Source organism: Hypomesus nipponensis, chromosome 17 (genome assembly GCF_054491055.1).
Source record: "Hypomesus nipponensis isolate SF chromosome 17, ASM5449105v1, whole genome shotgun sequence".
Classification (NCBI taxonomy): Eukaryota; Metazoa; Chordata; class Actinopteri; order Osmeriformes; family Osmeridae; genus Hypomesus; species Hypomesus nipponensis.
Genome location: NC_140377.1, coordinates 12,801,933 through 12,820,206, shown reverse-complemented (window position 1 = coordinate 12,820,206; position 18,274 = coordinate 12,801,933). Strand labels below are relative to the sequence as shown.

Here is an 18,274-nt window from a genome sequence, read left to right as displayed (position 1 = left end):
AAATGACTCTAATAACTTCACTCTCTGCCCACATACACTTTCCACAGGAGGTAGATTTCCTAGTCTTTGTTCGATGTGGCGTGATAATATCATAGCCTTGCAGAAATAGACAACACTTTAAACTGCATTTTCAGACAATCCAGGAACAGCATGTTTACCTAACCATGTCTTTCCTTTTAAGTAAATATAGCTGTAATTAATGTCTTTTTTTTGCTGAATTGTGCCATCCTCAACTCTGATCAATTATAACAAGGGCCATCAGGCTTTTGAATGAACACTGATATGGACATTGATACACTGTCGACACTTAGTCACTTTACACACTGTCACTTTCAGCTACTGGTTGCATCAGCAATATTGCATTAATTGTAGGTAACACTTGTCTTAGGTTATATGTATATTAAAGATTTATTATACCGTTTTGTATATTATTTTGTATATTAGGTTTATTTTATATTTTGGCTTATCAAGGTGTAATCTATGTAGTAGTAGTTATGAATTGACAAAATAAGTTACTCAAATCAAACGTTTGACCTTATTGATAAGCCTAAGATTAATAACAATGCTTCCGTTTGACATAAAAGGACAACTGTTTCACTCTGATGAATGCGGCTCATTGACAAAATACTATTTTTAGGTACTTGAAGGTCTCGTAGAGCTGGTCACCCTCATCAGCAGTGAAATAGATGGGAGAAGAACAGCAGTTGTGGTTGACAGGACTGTTGGAGAAAGGGGGCGTCCAAAGCTGGTCATTTCAAAAGACCACCTCCAGGACATGCTAGACATGGACTTGCCTGTCCCCTCTATATCCAAACTGTTTGGCGCATCAGTTAAGACAATAAGGCGTAGGATGCAAGAGTGGGGCCTCTCCGTAAGGGAGGGCTACAGTAAAATTACTGATGATGAGCTTGACAACTTGATCTCTGCAATCAAGGAAGACTCCCCAAATTTAGGTAGGTGTTTTTACAGCAACAACTTTTGTAAATATTTTCTGTGGGGAATTTCATACATTTGTCCTTGGCTTTAAAGACGGCTGCTGAGTCATAACAGTATTCAGAAAAGGGACATTTAACTACTGTAGGATAATATTTGGATTTAGTAACCCTAAGAACATGTCAAAAGCCTAAATAATTTAATTAAACATGAGCTTATCCCAAACTATTCCTCTAATAAAATGTATTTAATAACAATCTTTTTCACTGTCTTCGCATAGGTCACAGGATGGTAAAGGGACGTCTCAAGGCTTTAGGCCATAGAGTTCAGTGGGCCAGAGTATGGGAGTCAATGCACCGCGTTGATAGTCTAGGTATACTGGAGAGAATGAGCAGCCTTGGGTGTGTTGTAAGAAGAACCTACAGCGTTCCAGCTCCTCTCTCACTCCTGCATATTGATACCAACCACAAGGTAAACTGTGTGTTTGAGTGTGTATTTAAATGTGTGTGTAAAGAGCGTCAATGCTATTTATACCTACTGGAAGAATGAGGCGCTAAATTAATACATTAAACAATGAATTTGTTTTTCAGATATGGTGTGGTAATCTTTGGTGGAATAGACGGATTTTCAAGAAAGGTTAGAACACCCATGGAATTTTACAGCAATGTCATTGTTTAAGTATGTTGATTGACACTATAAGCGCAGAATAGGTGTCACGACCCCAGTGAACAGGGGTAAGAAAATAATTGTGTATAGACTGGTAAGCGCAATTATTATGTCATGACACATGATGGAAACATGTTTATGTGAAAAATGCAAATATGTTCACTAAAGCGGATAAACATCACTAATAAATGCATTTAGCGTTCACATGTCGGCAAAACAAATGATATATGATTTTGAGAATCAGAATGGAATGTTAGAACTTGACTTGAGTAAAGTACTCGGCTCTGCGCACCTTGTGTTAAGCAATACACACATATGGGCCAGTATTTAATTAGTTGATGGCTCATTTAAGTGATATTTATGTTTCCAACTTTTAACTTTCCACAATAGATCCTGTACCTACAAGCAGCCAACAACAACAAGGCGCCAACAGCTCTTGAGTTCTTCCTTGAGGCTGTACACAAACATGGTTTACCATCTAGGTAACCAGCTTTAAAAAAAAAGGTTTACATGTAAACATGTAACCATGGGGTTTATTGTGTCAGGTGCCCATGACATAATGCTGACACAGATTTAATCCCAATATTATGTGGAGGTGATATGCCCTCAAAGAATGTTTTAGATCTCATACTACACCCTCTTGTTTGTAGTAACAATCTTAAACTGTGGGTTATCAACAGTGAAATCATTTTTAGGGCTAGAACAGTAATAATTAATGATATTATTAATAATAATTGCGTAAGTGATAAGCAATTTTCAAAATTATTTGAAATGTTAACATCTGTATGGGTTGTCAAGGGTGAGAGGCGACCAAGGTGTGGAAAACGTAGACATTGCCAGACATATGTTTGACATTCGTGGCTGTGGAAGAGGAAGCTTCATCTCAGGGAAAAGCGTTCATAACCAAAGGTAATAATGATGTATGCTTGTAACGTCTGTAATGTTTTGCTGGTGTATAGCTTAATATTTACAGCTGTTAATGATGGTGTTGAAAGTCCTACTTAGATTTCATGTTGATGAGTTATATACTATAATTTATTAGTTGTTAACTAACAAATTACAGAGTAATTTCAGAATCAGAAATACCCTTTATTTTGCCATCCAAACATTGCAAATCAAATGTGGGAGTCTCCGCTGGTTCCCATCCCTACTTGTTATAGTTGTAGCCTTTGAAAGGTTAAAAGTGATATGGTTTATAGACACCCTTTTTTGTTGATTTTCTGTCTTTCAGGATAGAGCGCCTGTGGCGTGATGTTTGGAATGTCGTTTCAAGCATCTATTACAATCTGCTCCACAGCCTTGAGGAGGATGACCTTCTCGACCCATCAAATTGCACACACCTCTTCTGTGCGCAGTATGTGTTTCTGCCCCGAATTCAGGAAGATCTTGACACATTCACAGATGCCTGGGATAACCATTCAATCCGCACTGAAAGAAATCTCACCCCTAACCAGCTGTGGGAGATTGGGAAGATCCAGAGCCCTATTGAGCCTCCAGACAATGTTGAGGTAAAGAAGAAGACCATGTGAAATGAAAAGTAGTTTTATTCAGAGAATCCAATGTTATTAATCATTACACTATTACAGGGGGTCCATTTTCCAGACACGGAAATGACCGAAACCGACCTAATCGGAGTACGGGTGCCTGAACTGGCATCTCCCTTGAGCACTGAAGAACTGGAAGTACTGAATGAACTTTTAAATCCCACTGCTCCATCTCAGTGTTTTGGGGCAGACATCTATGGTGCTGTACTCAACTACGTAGAGAGTGTCCTTGAATCAAGACAGGGAGTGTAAGGCACACTAAAATTTCAGAACTGATATTGTAATGTAAAATAAAAATAATGCCATCAAAAAGGTGCTTTTGTTGTAGTGCATGTGTAGTGACTAGCTGTGTCTAAATAAGACCAAATCCTGTAACACATGTTGCAATGCAGCTCTCTACATGCTTAGAAAACTCCTCATAGTTGTTGAAGTGCCCAGGCACATGTAAAGTTCCAAAACATGTGGAAGACCTTAGGTACTCCCCCTTCCCAACTTTAACCTCCATCTTGCCAGTAGGGATTTCCCACCCTACCCAAAACTTTGTCAGCTGTCCGAGGTGGAATGGAGAAGCTGCATTCAAAGACAAAAACAAAATAATTGTAACGTATGTCTTTAAAGATCATCTGTGTTTTACTCATTTACCATGACAGTATTAACAGATGTTACAATGCAAAAACAATCACCTAGTGTTTGTAATAAAAACAAATTGTAAACTGTGGCTCTACCACAGATACTGAAATTGTCACTTTACATGTTTGTCATTGGACTGATACCTGTCTCGATAAACGTCCTCAAGAATCCAGCAGTCTGGTTCTGGATGCTGAGTGGGTAGGAATCTTCATCATCGCTGTCTTCCTCTGGCCAGACAATTTGACTTAAGATTGCCTAATGGGATAAAAAATAAAGCTAAATATTAGGGGTTTCTTTATGTTTCAGGTGATGTCGGACAATTCATGTGCCATGTATGACTATTTCTATGGTGTGACTTATTATATAGACAATTTAAGGATTTTCTGGAACCAATATGAAAATGTCATGTTTAACAATAATCCATATGGGGAGGCCCAATTTGGCCAGCTCAAGCAAGGGCACATACTACCAAAACACTGGCCAATGTGTTTGCATTAATGGCATGAGAACAAGTTCAGTAACTAAAACTAACCATAAGTCTTAAATTGGCAGTGTTTACCTGGGCAGTGGGCAACATTTGTGCATGCCGGGGGAAAACAATCTGGGCTGTTTCTGGCTTTTCTTCAAGCAATGTCCACATCTTCGTGTTCTTGAGTCCCTTTTTTATTTGTTTTATCTGTTTTGTTCTTCGTCCAATCACCTAGAGTTAAAGAAATTGACTTAATTAAATTGTGGATGTTGAAGGGCTGCAGTAACAGTACACTGTGTATGCTTACAGCGTAAGGGAAGCATTGATTTGACTGCGCATTACTTACACAAAATGTAATAGTGGGATGACTATCAGGTATAATCTCACCGCATGTTGCATCAGTTGTTGGAACAGCCATCTGCGATTTGCCTTGTTTACAGCAGGTAGGTCCCAGGAAAAGGCAAGATTGTTAATTTCATTCCTCTGCTGGTCAGACAGGACTTCATCTCCATCAAGCTTAAAAGCCAACATAACAACAATGGTTAACCAAACTAAATGTAGTTTTATATGTCATCTTCAACACCAACATATTCTTTCCAACTGACACCTGTGCAATATATCTGAGCGCCCCAGTGGTTCCGGACTAATGCACGCACTGTGTTGACTGGGGCTTCACTGCGGCGTTTACTGCATGTCACTGTCTCTCTTCCCACATTTCCTGCCCTCTCCAAACACAATCTACAATGAAATGCTAAAAGGCTGAAATGTTATCCAAATGTTATCCCCACCACTCCCAAATAATATTATTACCATACCAATAGTTTCCCGAAGGTCCAGCTCTGCCACATCAGCAAGGGTAATTGTGGCAGTATCCACATTTCCATGGAGCAACGTGAATTATTGCTTCACTGACTCCGTAAAGTGAAGGGCCACTGTGCAAGAAAGAATGCCCAATCATCCTTCCAGCAATTACAAAGAGGTCACTCTAGCAGGACCTGGGAGGTGGAGGGGACGAGGTGGTCTTGTTCTTCTTCAAAAAGGAGCGTGATGTTGGTTGTATCTATGAATTATAAAAAATAAATGAAGGTAAATGAGAAAGATAAAGTATTACCTTTAATCATAGCCATTGTCATGTTAGACATTGATGCTGTCAAGCATTAATCTTACTTGCTTGGCAATTAAACTTGAACCAAGTGCAAGGTTTCAAAACCAACACTCCCTTCAGTCCCCGTGAAATCAAATGACTAATTACAGATCTGATCAGTGAACCTCTTGGTAACCCTTCCTTTTACAGTCCCCTAAGTACTGGGTCTTTACTTAGAAAGTAAAGGGTATGTTTTGTGTATTATTGGGTATTACCGATTGGTACCAAGATGGTAAATACCTAGATAATTCGAAGTATTTACCCACTAACTTGCTGGTCATTACTGGGTATGTTTTGTGTATTATTGGGTATTACCGATTGGTACCAAGATGGTAAATACCTAGATCATTCGAAGTATTTACCCATTAACTAAATACTAACTTGCTGGTCATTACTGGGTATGTTTTGTGTATTATTGGGTATTACCGATTGGTACCAAGATGGTATATACCTAGATAATTCGAAGTATTAACTAAATACTAACTTGCTGGTCATTACAGGGTATGTTTTCTGTATTATTGGGTATTACCGATTGGTACCAAGGTGGTAAATACCTAGATGATTCGAAGTATTTACCCATTAACTAAATACTAACTTGCTGGTCATTACTGGGTATGTTTTCTGTATTATTGGGTATTACCGATTGGTACCAAGGTGGTAAATACAGAGATCATTCGAAGTATTTACCCATTAACTAAATACTAACTTGCTGGTCATTACTGGGTATGTTTTGTGTATTATTGGGTATTACCGATTGGTACCAAGATGGTATATACCTAGATAATTCGAAGTATTAACTAAATACCCAACTTGCTGGTCATTACAGGGTATGTTTTCTGTATTATTGGGTATTACCGATTGGTACCAAGGTGGTAAATACCTAGATGATTCGAAGTATTTACCCATTAACTAAATACTAACTTGCTGGTCATTACTGGGTATGTTTTCTGTATTATTGGGTATTACCGATTGGTACCAAGGTGGTAAATACAGAGATAATTCAAAATATTTACCCATTAACTATTTACTAACGTGCTGGTTATTACTGGGTAATTTTCACTGGTCCTAATTAGGTAAAGACAGACGACAAAACTTAATATTTACCTGGAAACTTATAAATATTACTATTGAAATACCGCTGGTAGTAAGTTGGTATCTACAGGAGATATAGGCTATATGGTAAATTATAATGTGTTATTGTGTAAATAGCCTACCATGTTTGTTTCCATGGTGGTACCAGGTTCTTACCGTATTCTTTGTAAGCGAATACCACTTTGCCAATGTTACCCTTAGTATGAACTTGTAATATAAGTTCCAAGGCGATACCAGGTAAAACATGGTTATGTTCTTAGTAAGTAATCTGACACTGGACTGTAAAAGGAAGCCGTGTTTGTTTCCATGGTGTTTCCAGGTTCTTACCGTATTCTTTGTGAGCGAATACCACTTTGTCAACGTTACCCTTAGTATGAACTTGTAATATAAGTTCCAAGGCAATACCAGGTAAAACATGGTTATGTTCTTAGTAAGTAATCTGAAACTGGACTGTAAAAGGAAGCCATGTTTGTTTCCATGGTGTTACCAGGTTCTTACCATATTCTTTGTAAGCGAATACCACTGAATTTGTACTACACGTTCCAAGGCGATATACCAGGTAAAACATGGTTATGTTCTTAGTAAGTAATCTGAAACTGGACTGTAAAAGGAAGCCGTGTTTGTTTCCATGGTTTTACCAGGTTCTTACCATATTCTTTGTAAGCAAATACCACTTTGTCAATGTTACCCTTGGTATGAACTTGTAATATAAGTTCCAAGGCGATACCAGGTAAAACATGGCTATGTACTCAGTAAGTAATCTGAAACTGGACTGTAAAAGGAAGCCGTGCTGGTTTCCATGGTGTTACCAGGCTCTTACTATATCCTTTTCAACTGTTCATTCCCTTTTCATGCAATAAACATAAACTTGGATTATGTTTCAAAGGAAAACGTGACACTTCACTCTGTAAATTGTAACATTATTGACCAAACATGAACAAATACAAAGGTTAAATCTATACAAACCTCCATATAAAAACTCAAAATTCAATAACTTCATACCATAGAACACGTCAGTATTAGTTTGGCCCCTATGGTTTGTCTTTCTACAGCTCCTGTAACATAAAACATAGTCTACAAATATCTAAGATTCTACCTATTTTATTTTGGAATACAGAATAATCGATTGCCACATTTATCTGAGTGTATCCTGTGTGGTAGCCAAGGATGCTGTGGTAGTTTTGGTTCTTTAGAAGTGGTTGCACACTGGGCATCGTTTTTTTTCCTTGCCAGCAGCCTCTCCCTTTGGAGTCTTCTTATTAAGCCTTTACCGCCTTGAGCCGTCTTCTGAAGTAATATTTTTGTAAATGCCATACTACTAAAACAGATGTTCAATGAGTCTAAGTTGTATTAGCACTCAGGAGCTTCGTTTTCATAGCGAGAAAAACAGTGTGGACGCAGATATCACGCATCGTGAGATTAAATTGGCTACTGGCTAGCAAAGATTTAAATTTCCAATTTTAGCCTCAAAATATGTTCAGGACCAATCATCGTTCTACTAGTAGGTAATGGACAATAATAGACCGATGGTTCATCCAATCACCTGCAACTAATATATGGAAGTTTCTGGTTTTATACTGAAAGGTTTCTGTTATCAATGAGTGGTTTCGACAGTTGGTTGGTTTCGTGAGTTAACTCCAGCAGCAGTCTTGCATTACTAGGTAAGTCACAAAGTAACACACAGCCTAATTACATAATTTATTTGTCAAGAAAAAGTATAGAAATGCATATTAAATAATTGTATTTTGATCTTGTGCTAATAACATGTATTTTGAAAATAAACTATAGCTAATTTTAGCACATTGCTAGACAGCTAGTCGAAATTGCCTGGTTGGTCGTCCACGTTGCTAACATGTTTATTTTATTTTTATGATCTGTCTTGTAGTTCACAGTCCAGAGGATGGTATCCACCGCTATCGTGTTCGGCGCACCAGGAGCATGACCCTCTGCCGAAAACTGAATGTCGACAAGAGCACACTTTGACTGCCATCATTGGGGCAATTGTGATTTAACCTTTGTATTTGTTCATGTCATGCCATGGAAACAGTGCTCTAATTTTAAATAATGTTACAATTTAGAGAGTGAAGTGTCATGTTTTTCTTAGTAACATAATCCAAGTTTGTGTTTATTGCATGGAAAAGGGAATGAACAGTTGAAAAAAATATGGTAAGAACCTGGTAACACCATGGAAACAAACACGGCTTCCTTTTACAGTCCAGTTTCAGATTACTTACTAAGAACATAACCATGTTTTACCTGGTATCGCCTTGGAACGTATAGTACAAGCTCATACCAAGGGTAACATTGACAAAGTGGTATTCGCTTACAAAGAATACCGTAAGAGCCCGGTAACACCATAGTAACAAACACGGCTTCCTTTTACAGTCCAGTTTCAGATTAATTACTGAGTACATAGCAATTTTTTACCTGGTATCGCCTTGGAACGTATAGTACAAGTTCATACTAAGGATAACATTGACAAAGTGGTATTCACTCACAAAGAATACGGTAAGAACCTGGAAACACCATGGAAACAAACACGGCTTCCTTTTACAGTCCAGTTTCAGATTACTTACTAAGAACATAACCATGTTTTACCTGGTATCGCCTTGGAACTTATATTACAAGTTCATACTAAGGGTAACATTGGCAAAGTGGTATTCGCTTACAAAGAATACGGTAAGAACCTGGTACCACCATGGAAACAAACATGGTATTTACCCAATAACACATTATAATTTACCATATATATCTCCTGTAGATACCAACTTACTACCAGCGGTATTTAAATAGTAATATTTATAAGTTTCCAGGTAAATACTAAGTTTTGTCGTCTGTCTTTACCTAATTAGGACCAGTGAAAATTACCCAGTAAAAACCAGCACGTTAGTAAATAGTTAATGGGTAAATATTTTGAATTATCTCTGTATTTACCACCTTGGTACCAATCGGTAATACCCAATAATACAGAAAACATACCCAGTAATGACCAGCAAGTTAGTATTTAGTTAATGGGTAAATACTTCAAATTATCTAGGTATTTACCACCTTGGTACCAATCGGTAATACCCAATAATACAGAAAACATACCCAGTAATGACCAGCAAGTTAGTATTTAGTTAATGGGTAAATACTTCGAATTATCTAGGTATTTACCATCTTGGTACCAATCGGTAATACCCAATAATACACAAAACATACCCTTTACTTTGTATGTAAATACCCAGTACTTAGGGGACTGTAAAAGGAAGGGTTACCAACCTCTTTTGGTATACAACTGGCCCAAAAAACATCCATGTTTCACCAAGTCTCATTTCACCATCATGGACATACCACTGTTTATGTTGAATCCATGCTGCAGTCTAGACATTGCCAAGCTAAGGAAGTGTCTTTGGACCACCCCAACTCCAACAGCTGCATCACCTAAGAATGACAACACAAATATTACCCAATATTCATGCATACACTGTATGTTACATTATAACAGATTTAAGTTCCATAACATCATTACCGTGTAAAATGCAGTGGAGATGGCAAGCCCAGTCAAGTTCTGGGCTTTTGTAGAAGGCTAGTATTTGCCTACTTTGGGATACTTGGTCCTCTCGGATGTCCAAGTTTGCCCGGATTGGGGGTTCTATCTCCCTTTGTTGCCAAATCTCTCTTTTGAAGAGGGTCACTGCTGCTTGGGGGCAAAGGATGTTTTTCCAAACTATAATAAAGCAAAAAACAAAAGGATCTGAGACAAAAAGGATTTAAGAAAATGTGTTTCTTATTTATTTACTGTGTCTGTACATTAGGCTCAACATTTGGAAACAATGTTGGGCTTTGTCATATGCATTATGCTTAGCAGTTAGACGCATTTTTAATTAGCATTTTGCAAACTACAATATGTAAGTTTCAAAATTCAATTAGTGAACTGGAATTTTATTTTTAGGGTTACGATTACCTACCTCCATGTGTGTCCAAGTCCCTTATCTCAGCATCAAGATCAGGAGTTGAAATGCTGCCATGCATTTCCTGACTGCGTTGTGGTCTGGCTCTGATGTCTGGACTGCTAGATGAACTTGGCAGATTCTCAGGTGTACTTGAATCAAATGGATTTCAGTTTATAGATGATTTGACCGGTGTGCAGGTTCTAATTTTAATTTGTAGTTTTTCAAATACATTTTATTACCTTTCACCACATGAACTGGCATGATAGGGCAAGAGAACGGCAGGATACTGGCCACCACAAACTGGACAGGTAGACTAGACAGAAAACGTAAACAATCTTCACAAACACAATACCATAGATCTGTAGGCATAGTCAGTCATATCATATCACTGTGATAAGTGAGCAAGGGTATTAATTAAAAGGGTATTAAAGTACAGTTTGTTTTCTTCAGAATGTTTAATGTGTGGATATACTGAGTTATCAAATTGACTGTCCTCTAACCTGGACGTGATCTTTGATGTTAACATCTTGTTCTTGTTGCATCTCCATGTCACCTTCCTGGAGCTGTTCAGGGGCATATTCCTGGCAATGCATGTGAGATTCAGTACACAAATTGAATCAATTTAAATGATGTTGGATCCCAGCTGTTTTAAGTTTAGGTGGAGGATTAACGGTGGAATTACTTACATGTCTACAAGTTTCAATGTGAATGACAAGCAATGGAAGGGGCATAGCTATCCCACAAGTCTTGCAGCATGACTTTGGCATTTTGCTGAACTGTGCAGCATGAGGAGGAAGAGGTGCAGTGTCTAATTTATCCTGAAGAGGGACAATATAGAGTAGCTGTTTGCCATTGTTTGAGCTCAACTTGAGCGTCTTTACTGTGTACCCTTCAGCGCCTTGGGCCACCACAGAAAGGTTTCTTTGTCCAGTACCACCTTTAAACAGAAAATACATGATGTATCATCAAGAAAAGGATAAGACATATGACAGCTTTTTAGGAGGAAGATATTAAATTACTTAACACTTTTCTGCAAGTGTGTATATTGAAGACTTTGGCTTTGTCCCAACACCCAGACTTGTGAAACATGCATTCAAGACCTCATGCTACAGAGGGTGGACGGCTGTCCCATTTATGAAAACGCAGGTGAGTTAAATGCATCCTTTGTATTTTATTCTTTCCCCCTGCACAAACATATGGTTTGTTGTATATTAATTAATAAACCACAAACACAGCAATACTCCATACCTGTCGCTTTGTACAGCAGCCAACCACCCGTTAGTTCCCTCATTTTCGGGTATTCTTCAGTGAGGACTCTGGTAATCTAGATCCAGAAAATTATTAAATTAGTATTCTTTGTAATGCACCCTCCGCTTCATTTTCAGTTTTGGACAAACCCAAACTATTCTATTAAGAGGTGATTGTGCTCCTAAATTAGAATTATTACTTTTCCAGACATCTCTCACATAAGGTATTGATATAGTAGGAACCCCTTGGACCATTTACATTTACCAAATATATATTTTGACACCATTGTGCCAAAACCATTTTGAGACATCCCAACCTGCACCAACTCATTTCAGGGAGGTTACTGCACACACCCCTTTTCAACATTTGAAGTGAAATACTGACATGTAATACCTCTTCGTGATCAGCATTCTCAATAATGCTAATCGAACGCCTTCCAAGTCCTGCCTGCAGAAGATTTGTCTCCGTTTTAGGAGTTTTACTAGTGCTCTCGGGCATCAAACAAAAGGTCAGCTGACACTGTCTGCAAGCCGGAATTATGACACTGGGGCTTGGAAAAGGCCTCTTTCCTCTACTCTTCCTCCCTTGATAGAATGCTGGAAATGATCTAACAAACAAATTCAAACTGGCTGTATAAAATAATACAATTATCCAAACATACAAAAATCATCCTAGAAAGGTCAAAAACTATTTAAAGGGAGAAATTCAGTTGAACTACAGTGATAGCTTATGTATTGGTGAGGGTCTAACATTAGGGTGTACAAACCCTTCAACATTATTAACATTGGATTGTTCCATCCCTGGACACTGTACATATCACTATCATACCTTTGCATATCTCTCTGAACCGAATTTGGGGCTGGTATTGAAGACGCCTGCTGTTGGGCTGGTATCTGGAGGCGCACTGGTGGCTGGAGCATAAAGAGTACTTCTATTCCACTGCAACAGTAACTCGTACACAATATTGGATTTAACTATATACCTAACCAAACCAGTGGCAACAACAGTGAAAACTGACAAAAGCGAGTTAACTTAAGTACATTCAGCCTCAGAGTTGAGCCGGTATGCATGTGCGGTGGAAAAGTGAAAACACGGTTACGATAAAGATATGAAATGTAATTTTAAAAAATCGCACAAACTAGCTCAGATGAAAATACAATACGTGTTTCCTGCCTTGTTGAACCTGTTAAAATGAACAACAATAATAAGCAATACATCAAATATACTTGTGCCATACCCTTGTGTCTCCTCGGGATGTAGTGCCTGCTTGTGGCGCACGTGCTACTAGCCCTTTAGCCTGTGTACTAGAAACGAGGTCCACAAAGCTGCGAACAGCTTTCTCCACCAAGGAGTTCTGGTCCTGCAAGACACACTGTGTTTTTTTTGTCTGAAAATGCAGTTTAAAGTGTTGTCTATTTCTGCAAGGCTATGATATTATCACGCCACATCGAACAAAGACTAGGAAATCTACCTCCTGTGGAAAGTGTATGTGGGCAGGGGGGAGTTATTAGAGTCATTTCACTCGAACAAATGAAATCTAAATAATCCAGGTCCATGGGCTGTCGTTGAGAGGCCTGCTCCAATCTCAACTGCAGTCTGTTGAGAAGATGACTTCCCACCTGACAAAGTTGTAAAGAAAATACATTCATTTATTTATACAATGAACCATTTTTGTATAAGAGCCTACACCCTACGCAAATTGTAAACTCTTAAAAGCTCTTTCCATTGTAAAATGCATCGCCACCACCAGTGTTTCGCTACATTTACCAGTAAAGTCAATTGCAACAAGAATATTTTGGAAGGCCGCAATATATGCGACAGACAACCACACATGCATCTGATTCCAATCCGAGTTCAAAAGGCTACGCTTTTGAGTCCACAAACTCCACTAGAACAGTTTATTTAATGGTCGCATAAAGTATCCCACGCTACCTTTTTTCCCAACTTGTGACCACTTATAATTATTCAGATTGGAAACTGAACCTAGTCAACCTTCAGCTAGGTTAGCCTACAAGTTTGACCCTTTTCTTCCCATATTAGTAAGTATTGACATTAGCAGCGACCACATGAACTAAATATGGAACTTAACAAACTCTGGGATGCCCGCAAAGGTGTCTTAAGTTGTATGTAGCTAACCATACAACTTTATTGGCATGTTCCGTGACGTAATTAACCTGTAATTAACCCACCTGTGTCACTGATGCATTTGCCTCAGGCTCCTCCATGTTGAATCAGAGAACTTGGCGCCGCGCTAGAATCTTCTGCCCCATTATTGGATGGTTGGTGAGCAGCATTATGATTGGCTACTCAACAAGCAACGTGCTGATAGGACACCTTTTTGACCCGATTTTGACACGGCAAAAGATTTGCAGGAGCAGAAAACGATTCCCAGGAGCAGAACACGATTCGCAGGAGCAGAACAGATTAGCAGGAGCAGAACATGATTAGCAGGAGCAGAACAAGATTAGCAGGAGCAGAAAAAGGTTTGCATCCGTAAAAAAAAGTGTTTGTCAAAAATACTTCGCATAATACAACACTTTTTTTACGGATGCAAAACTATTTTTGCTCCTGCAAATCTTGTTCTGCTCCTGCTAACCTTGTTCTGCTCCTGCAAATCTTGTTCTGCTCCTGCTAATCTTTTTCTGCTCCTGCAAATTATTATTGACCCTAATTTGACGCCATACTCCGCCTTCCTATACAATAGGTAACAAGTGGCCACTTAACAATATAGTCATCAGTGATGGAAAAACTTATAAGAAACCTTTGCTCAGACATACCTGTCGATTTCACGCAACACCCGTGACTCTGCTACACAGCCCCAGAACCAGTGTTGTTGACAATGCGCTACCTGCTTAGGACCCCGGGTGTCTATTTATAAGCTTGTGCGCAATACGCCAGGTATCTTAAATAATCGCATCCCCTTTCCCAATTAGTGAAGCACTGCTGTATGATAGGAAGAGAGACCGAGAACTAACTATGCAGCTGGAAAGGGGCAGGGAGCAAGCACCAAACCACTACCACTTGCTACATAATTATGACAATAGTAGAATATAGTGTAGTTCTGTTCAGTATCGCTAACCATGGCAAAAGGATTTCGAAGAACTACAATATCCATGCTGATCTTGGATTAAACAGACGATAGCAAAGTTTCCATCTTTTGACGACGCCACATAAATGGTATAGGTGCTAGCTAATGTTTGCTCCATCGGTTAGTTCACTAGCTATGCAAATGCAGACGGGTAATTCTACGAGATGGTTGCCTTTTCCACTTTGTAATCCTCAATTTTTTTCTAAGGAAAACTGTTTTTTAAGACACTCACATTATGAAAGACATAGTAGACCTCCAAAAAAAACATATTTTCCCTCCTCAAGTATATCAGGTATCCTAGGTAATCCCTAAAAATTATAACTATTTTATTACGATCCAGCAGTTGTTTTTTTACCACCCCATAATGGACAAGATACACACCATTTAAAACATAATTCATTAAACAATTTTCAAAAATGTCATATATTCCTATCAGAAAAATGTCCTTTATTTGATACTGAAAGTTAAAGGCTTTTTGTCTTATTGTAGTTTTTCATGATTTAGATTATTTTCCTTGAGATATGAATTTCGCCTATCAATGGCTCCAATTTTTGAACAATATATGCAATTTTACTTCCCATTGTCAAATAAAATTAGCATGTATTAATTGATCCACAGAAGGAAATCTTTATACCACATTTATTTATAAGGCATTTCATTGCCTTTCAATGTTTTAAAAAAATAAAAAAGACACTTATGGGTTGGTAAGTCATGTTACAGGGTGGTAAGTCATGTTACAGGGTGGTTGATTTTGACTATTCCTATGTCATTTATTGTGTTTTTACCAAAAACATTATTAATTTTGAGTATACATGTAAACAGGGTCGGACTGGGATCGGAAAACAGCCTGGGACTTTGAAACACAGACCGCCCCCCCCCCCCCCCCCCCTCACTTTCTTTTTCCATACTTGTCTCTGTTTCTGCATCTGCTATTTGATGTTGCAAAATAACAAATATTCAATAATGACAATCAATTCAACAAACTAATTTCCATATAATAACCCTGTTAACAGACTGTTAACTCTATTGTGTACAGTTGCAGTGCTGCACCTGACATCTCACCTGTCTCTCCACAGGACCCTGTCACCATAGCAGCCTCCATCTCTTGCCCTGTCTCACCTGTGGCTGCATCTTAACACAGAACAGAAAATCAGAACAATTGCATTTGAGCCACATTGCACATTTATTATTTAAAGTCAAAAACATGTTGTGCATGTTTAGATGAGTGCCTTTTTCTCTTGGCCATTTATTTTACTTCATTTAAAATGTACTACCAAAGTACTACCAAATGTATAATGTTTTTAGAAAAACACAACAATATGGTTTGGATTGATATTTGAATTTTCTAAATGTCGAAAATACAGCTGCTTACAGCTGCTTGCACCTGGCGCCTCTTGTACAGCCTCATCGTCGGGCTGCAAACTCTCCTCCTCCGTCTTTTGACGGCCTAAACATTTATTCTATACTTCTACATTGTGCAACAGTTTGCTTGCAGTGCCGGTTGTGTATTTTATCTCTAGCTTTTTCAGCACCACCTTTTTTTCCTTTTCTTTTCCTTTCCATTTCTTTGCTAAAGAACCAACAATGTTAGCTAAATTAGCTCCAACGAATTGGCTGTACCCGGAAAACGATTGTTTTTTGACCAATCGTGATCTGTAAAATGGACGGACAAGTGCACCGTTCAAGTTTACACGGGGGGAAATGCCCATCCCTACCTTTGGATTTTGGCTTGCTCCAGTTAAACAGTTGCTTGGTTTTAAGGCCGTCCTCAAGTGAGCGTAAACTATATATATTTTTTTAATAGTGCTGTGGCCGTGGCAGCCGTTTGTTTAACCGGCCGTTCGGAAAATCTCCCGAGTCTCCCGATGGCCAGTCCGACCCTGCATGTGAACATGGGATGACTTAATAATGCAATATCCAAATTATATATAAAGGTATTTATTAAAACAACGCATACAAATGTAAATATGCTCAACAGGAATGTCGGGATACATTCGAGAATTCGACAATCAATTCGACAAGACAATCTCATTGTCATGAATTCATCAACAGTTGATGACCACACTAGTACATCATTTAAAATAATCAAGTGATCAAGTAAACATTTAATCACCCAGAACTCATCTTTTCTCAAGTGAAGTCATCAGAAGTAATTCAAAGACAAACATACATACAAATTTGGTCCAAATTTGGTCCAAATTTGGTCCGATCTATCTTATATTATTTAGCAAAATGTATTTCTCACATATCTATTTAATAATCACAAAATGTATCTGTGCACGAGAATCTCATTTAAGTGCAGCCTGTAATATTGAATCAAGGCAGTGTTGCGGTAAGCCGCTTCCATACATTCTTCTGGATTCCAACGTGACTGTCACGGCCACAGCCGTGCCCCCCCCGGTTTCAGTTTTTTATCCTGCCCTAGTGTTTCCCTGTCATTGTCTTCACCTGTTCTCGTTAGCGTTATTGTGTCCACCTGTGTGTCGTTTGGTTCTGTGTATTTAGGTTTCTGTTTTGTGTCCAGTCTTTGTCTTGTCCTTACTATACCTGTCCGTGTGAGTACCCTATCTGTTCCCGTTTGCGAAATAAAACCCTTGTTTCTGCCATGCCTGCCGACTCCCCTGCGTTTGGGTCCAACCCCACCTCACGCCGTGACAGAAGGACAAGACCCCAAATGGACCCAGCAGAGAGTTCCCCGAACCCCTTTCTAGGGACCCGACTTGCTTTTGGTGGACCCCGAAGCCTGCAGCGGAGGGCCCACCCCAAGTCCTGGTTCCTACCCCGGCTCCAGCCCCAGCCTGAACCCCGACTCCAGCCTCGGTCCTGCCCTGGGCCCCTGCCTCGATCCTGCCCTGTGCCCCTGCCTCATCCTGAGGTTGTGCCGCCCTGCGCCCGGACGAAGAAGTTTGCGCCGCCCAGCACCCAGACCACCGAGGCTGTTCCTGACAGGGAGTTTCGGCCGCCAGAACCCAGCCCCGTTCCTGCCCTGTACCCCTGCCTCGTTCCTGCCCTGTGCCCCAGCCCCGTTCCTGCCCTGTGCCCCAGCCCCGTTCCTGCCCTGTGCCCCAGCCCCGTTCCTGCCCTGAGCCCCAGCCTCGTTCCTGCCCTGTGCCCCAGCCTCGTTCCTGCCCTGTGCCCCAGCCTCGTTCCTGCCCTGTGCCCCAGCCTCGTTCCTGCCCTTTGCCCCAGCCTCGTTCCTGCCCTGAGCCCCTACCTCGCCCTGAGGTTGTGCCGCCCAGTGCCAGGCCATCCGAGGACTCCTGGCCGCCTCCTCCTCCGCCCGAGGACTCCTGGCCGCCTCCTCCTCCGCCCGAGGACTCCTGGCCGCCTCCTCCTCCGCCCGAGGACTCCTGGCCGCCTCCTCCTCCGCCCGAGGCATTCTGGCTGCCGCCTGCCATGGTGCCCGCGCTCCCATGCGCCCCGGTGCCCGCGCTCCCATGCGCCCCGGTGCCCGCGCTCCCATGCTCCCCGGTGCCCGCGCTCCCAGGCGCCCCCTCGTCCGCGCTCCCAGGCGCCCCCTCGTCC

The 18,274-nt window shown here is 40.2% G+C and overlaps 2 protein-coding genes and 1 long non-coding RNA gene across 3 annotated transcripts; 1 reads left to right on the top strand and 2 right to left on the bottom strand.

Annotated features, from left to right (window-relative positions):
* The first annotated feature begins 646 nt into the window (after positions 1-646).
* LOC146253603 (uncharacterized) lies at positions 647-3,395 on the top strand. Its single transcript, XM_084676864.1, has 7 exons — positions 647-953; positions 1,214-1,421; positions 1,524-1,569; positions 1,990-2,081; positions 2,398-2,508; positions 2,831-3,107; positions 3,186-3,395. Exons 1-7 carry the CDS (start codon positions 776-778, stop codon positions 3,393-3,395), a joined length of 1,122 nt encoding a protein of 373 aa, XP_084532990.1. The 5' UTR covers positions 647-775.
* Positions 3,396-5,079: 1,684 nt separating this feature from the next.
* Positions 5,080-10,171, bottom strand: LOC146253602 (uncharacterized). The gene is made up of 3 exons (XR_014731692.1): positions 9,990-10,171; positions 9,812-9,901; positions 5,080-5,302 (listed from the first exon to the last, which is right to left on the bottom strand). It is a non-coding gene; the product is annotated as an uncharacterized LOC146253602 (long non-coding RNA).
* Positions 10,172-10,892: 721 nt separating this feature from the next.
* Positions 10,893-12,581, bottom strand: LOC146253601 (uncharacterized). The gene is made up of 5 exons (XM_084676863.1): positions 12,490-12,581; positions 12,055-12,268; positions 11,662-11,737; positions 11,100-11,350; positions 10,893-10,994 (listed from the first exon to the last, which is right to left on the bottom strand). The coding sequence occupies exons 1-5, from the start codon at positions 12,579-12,581 to the stop codon at positions 10,893-10,895; spliced, it is 735 nt and encodes a 244-aa protein (XP_084532989.1).
* Positions 12,582-18,274: the final 5,693 nt, after the last annotated feature.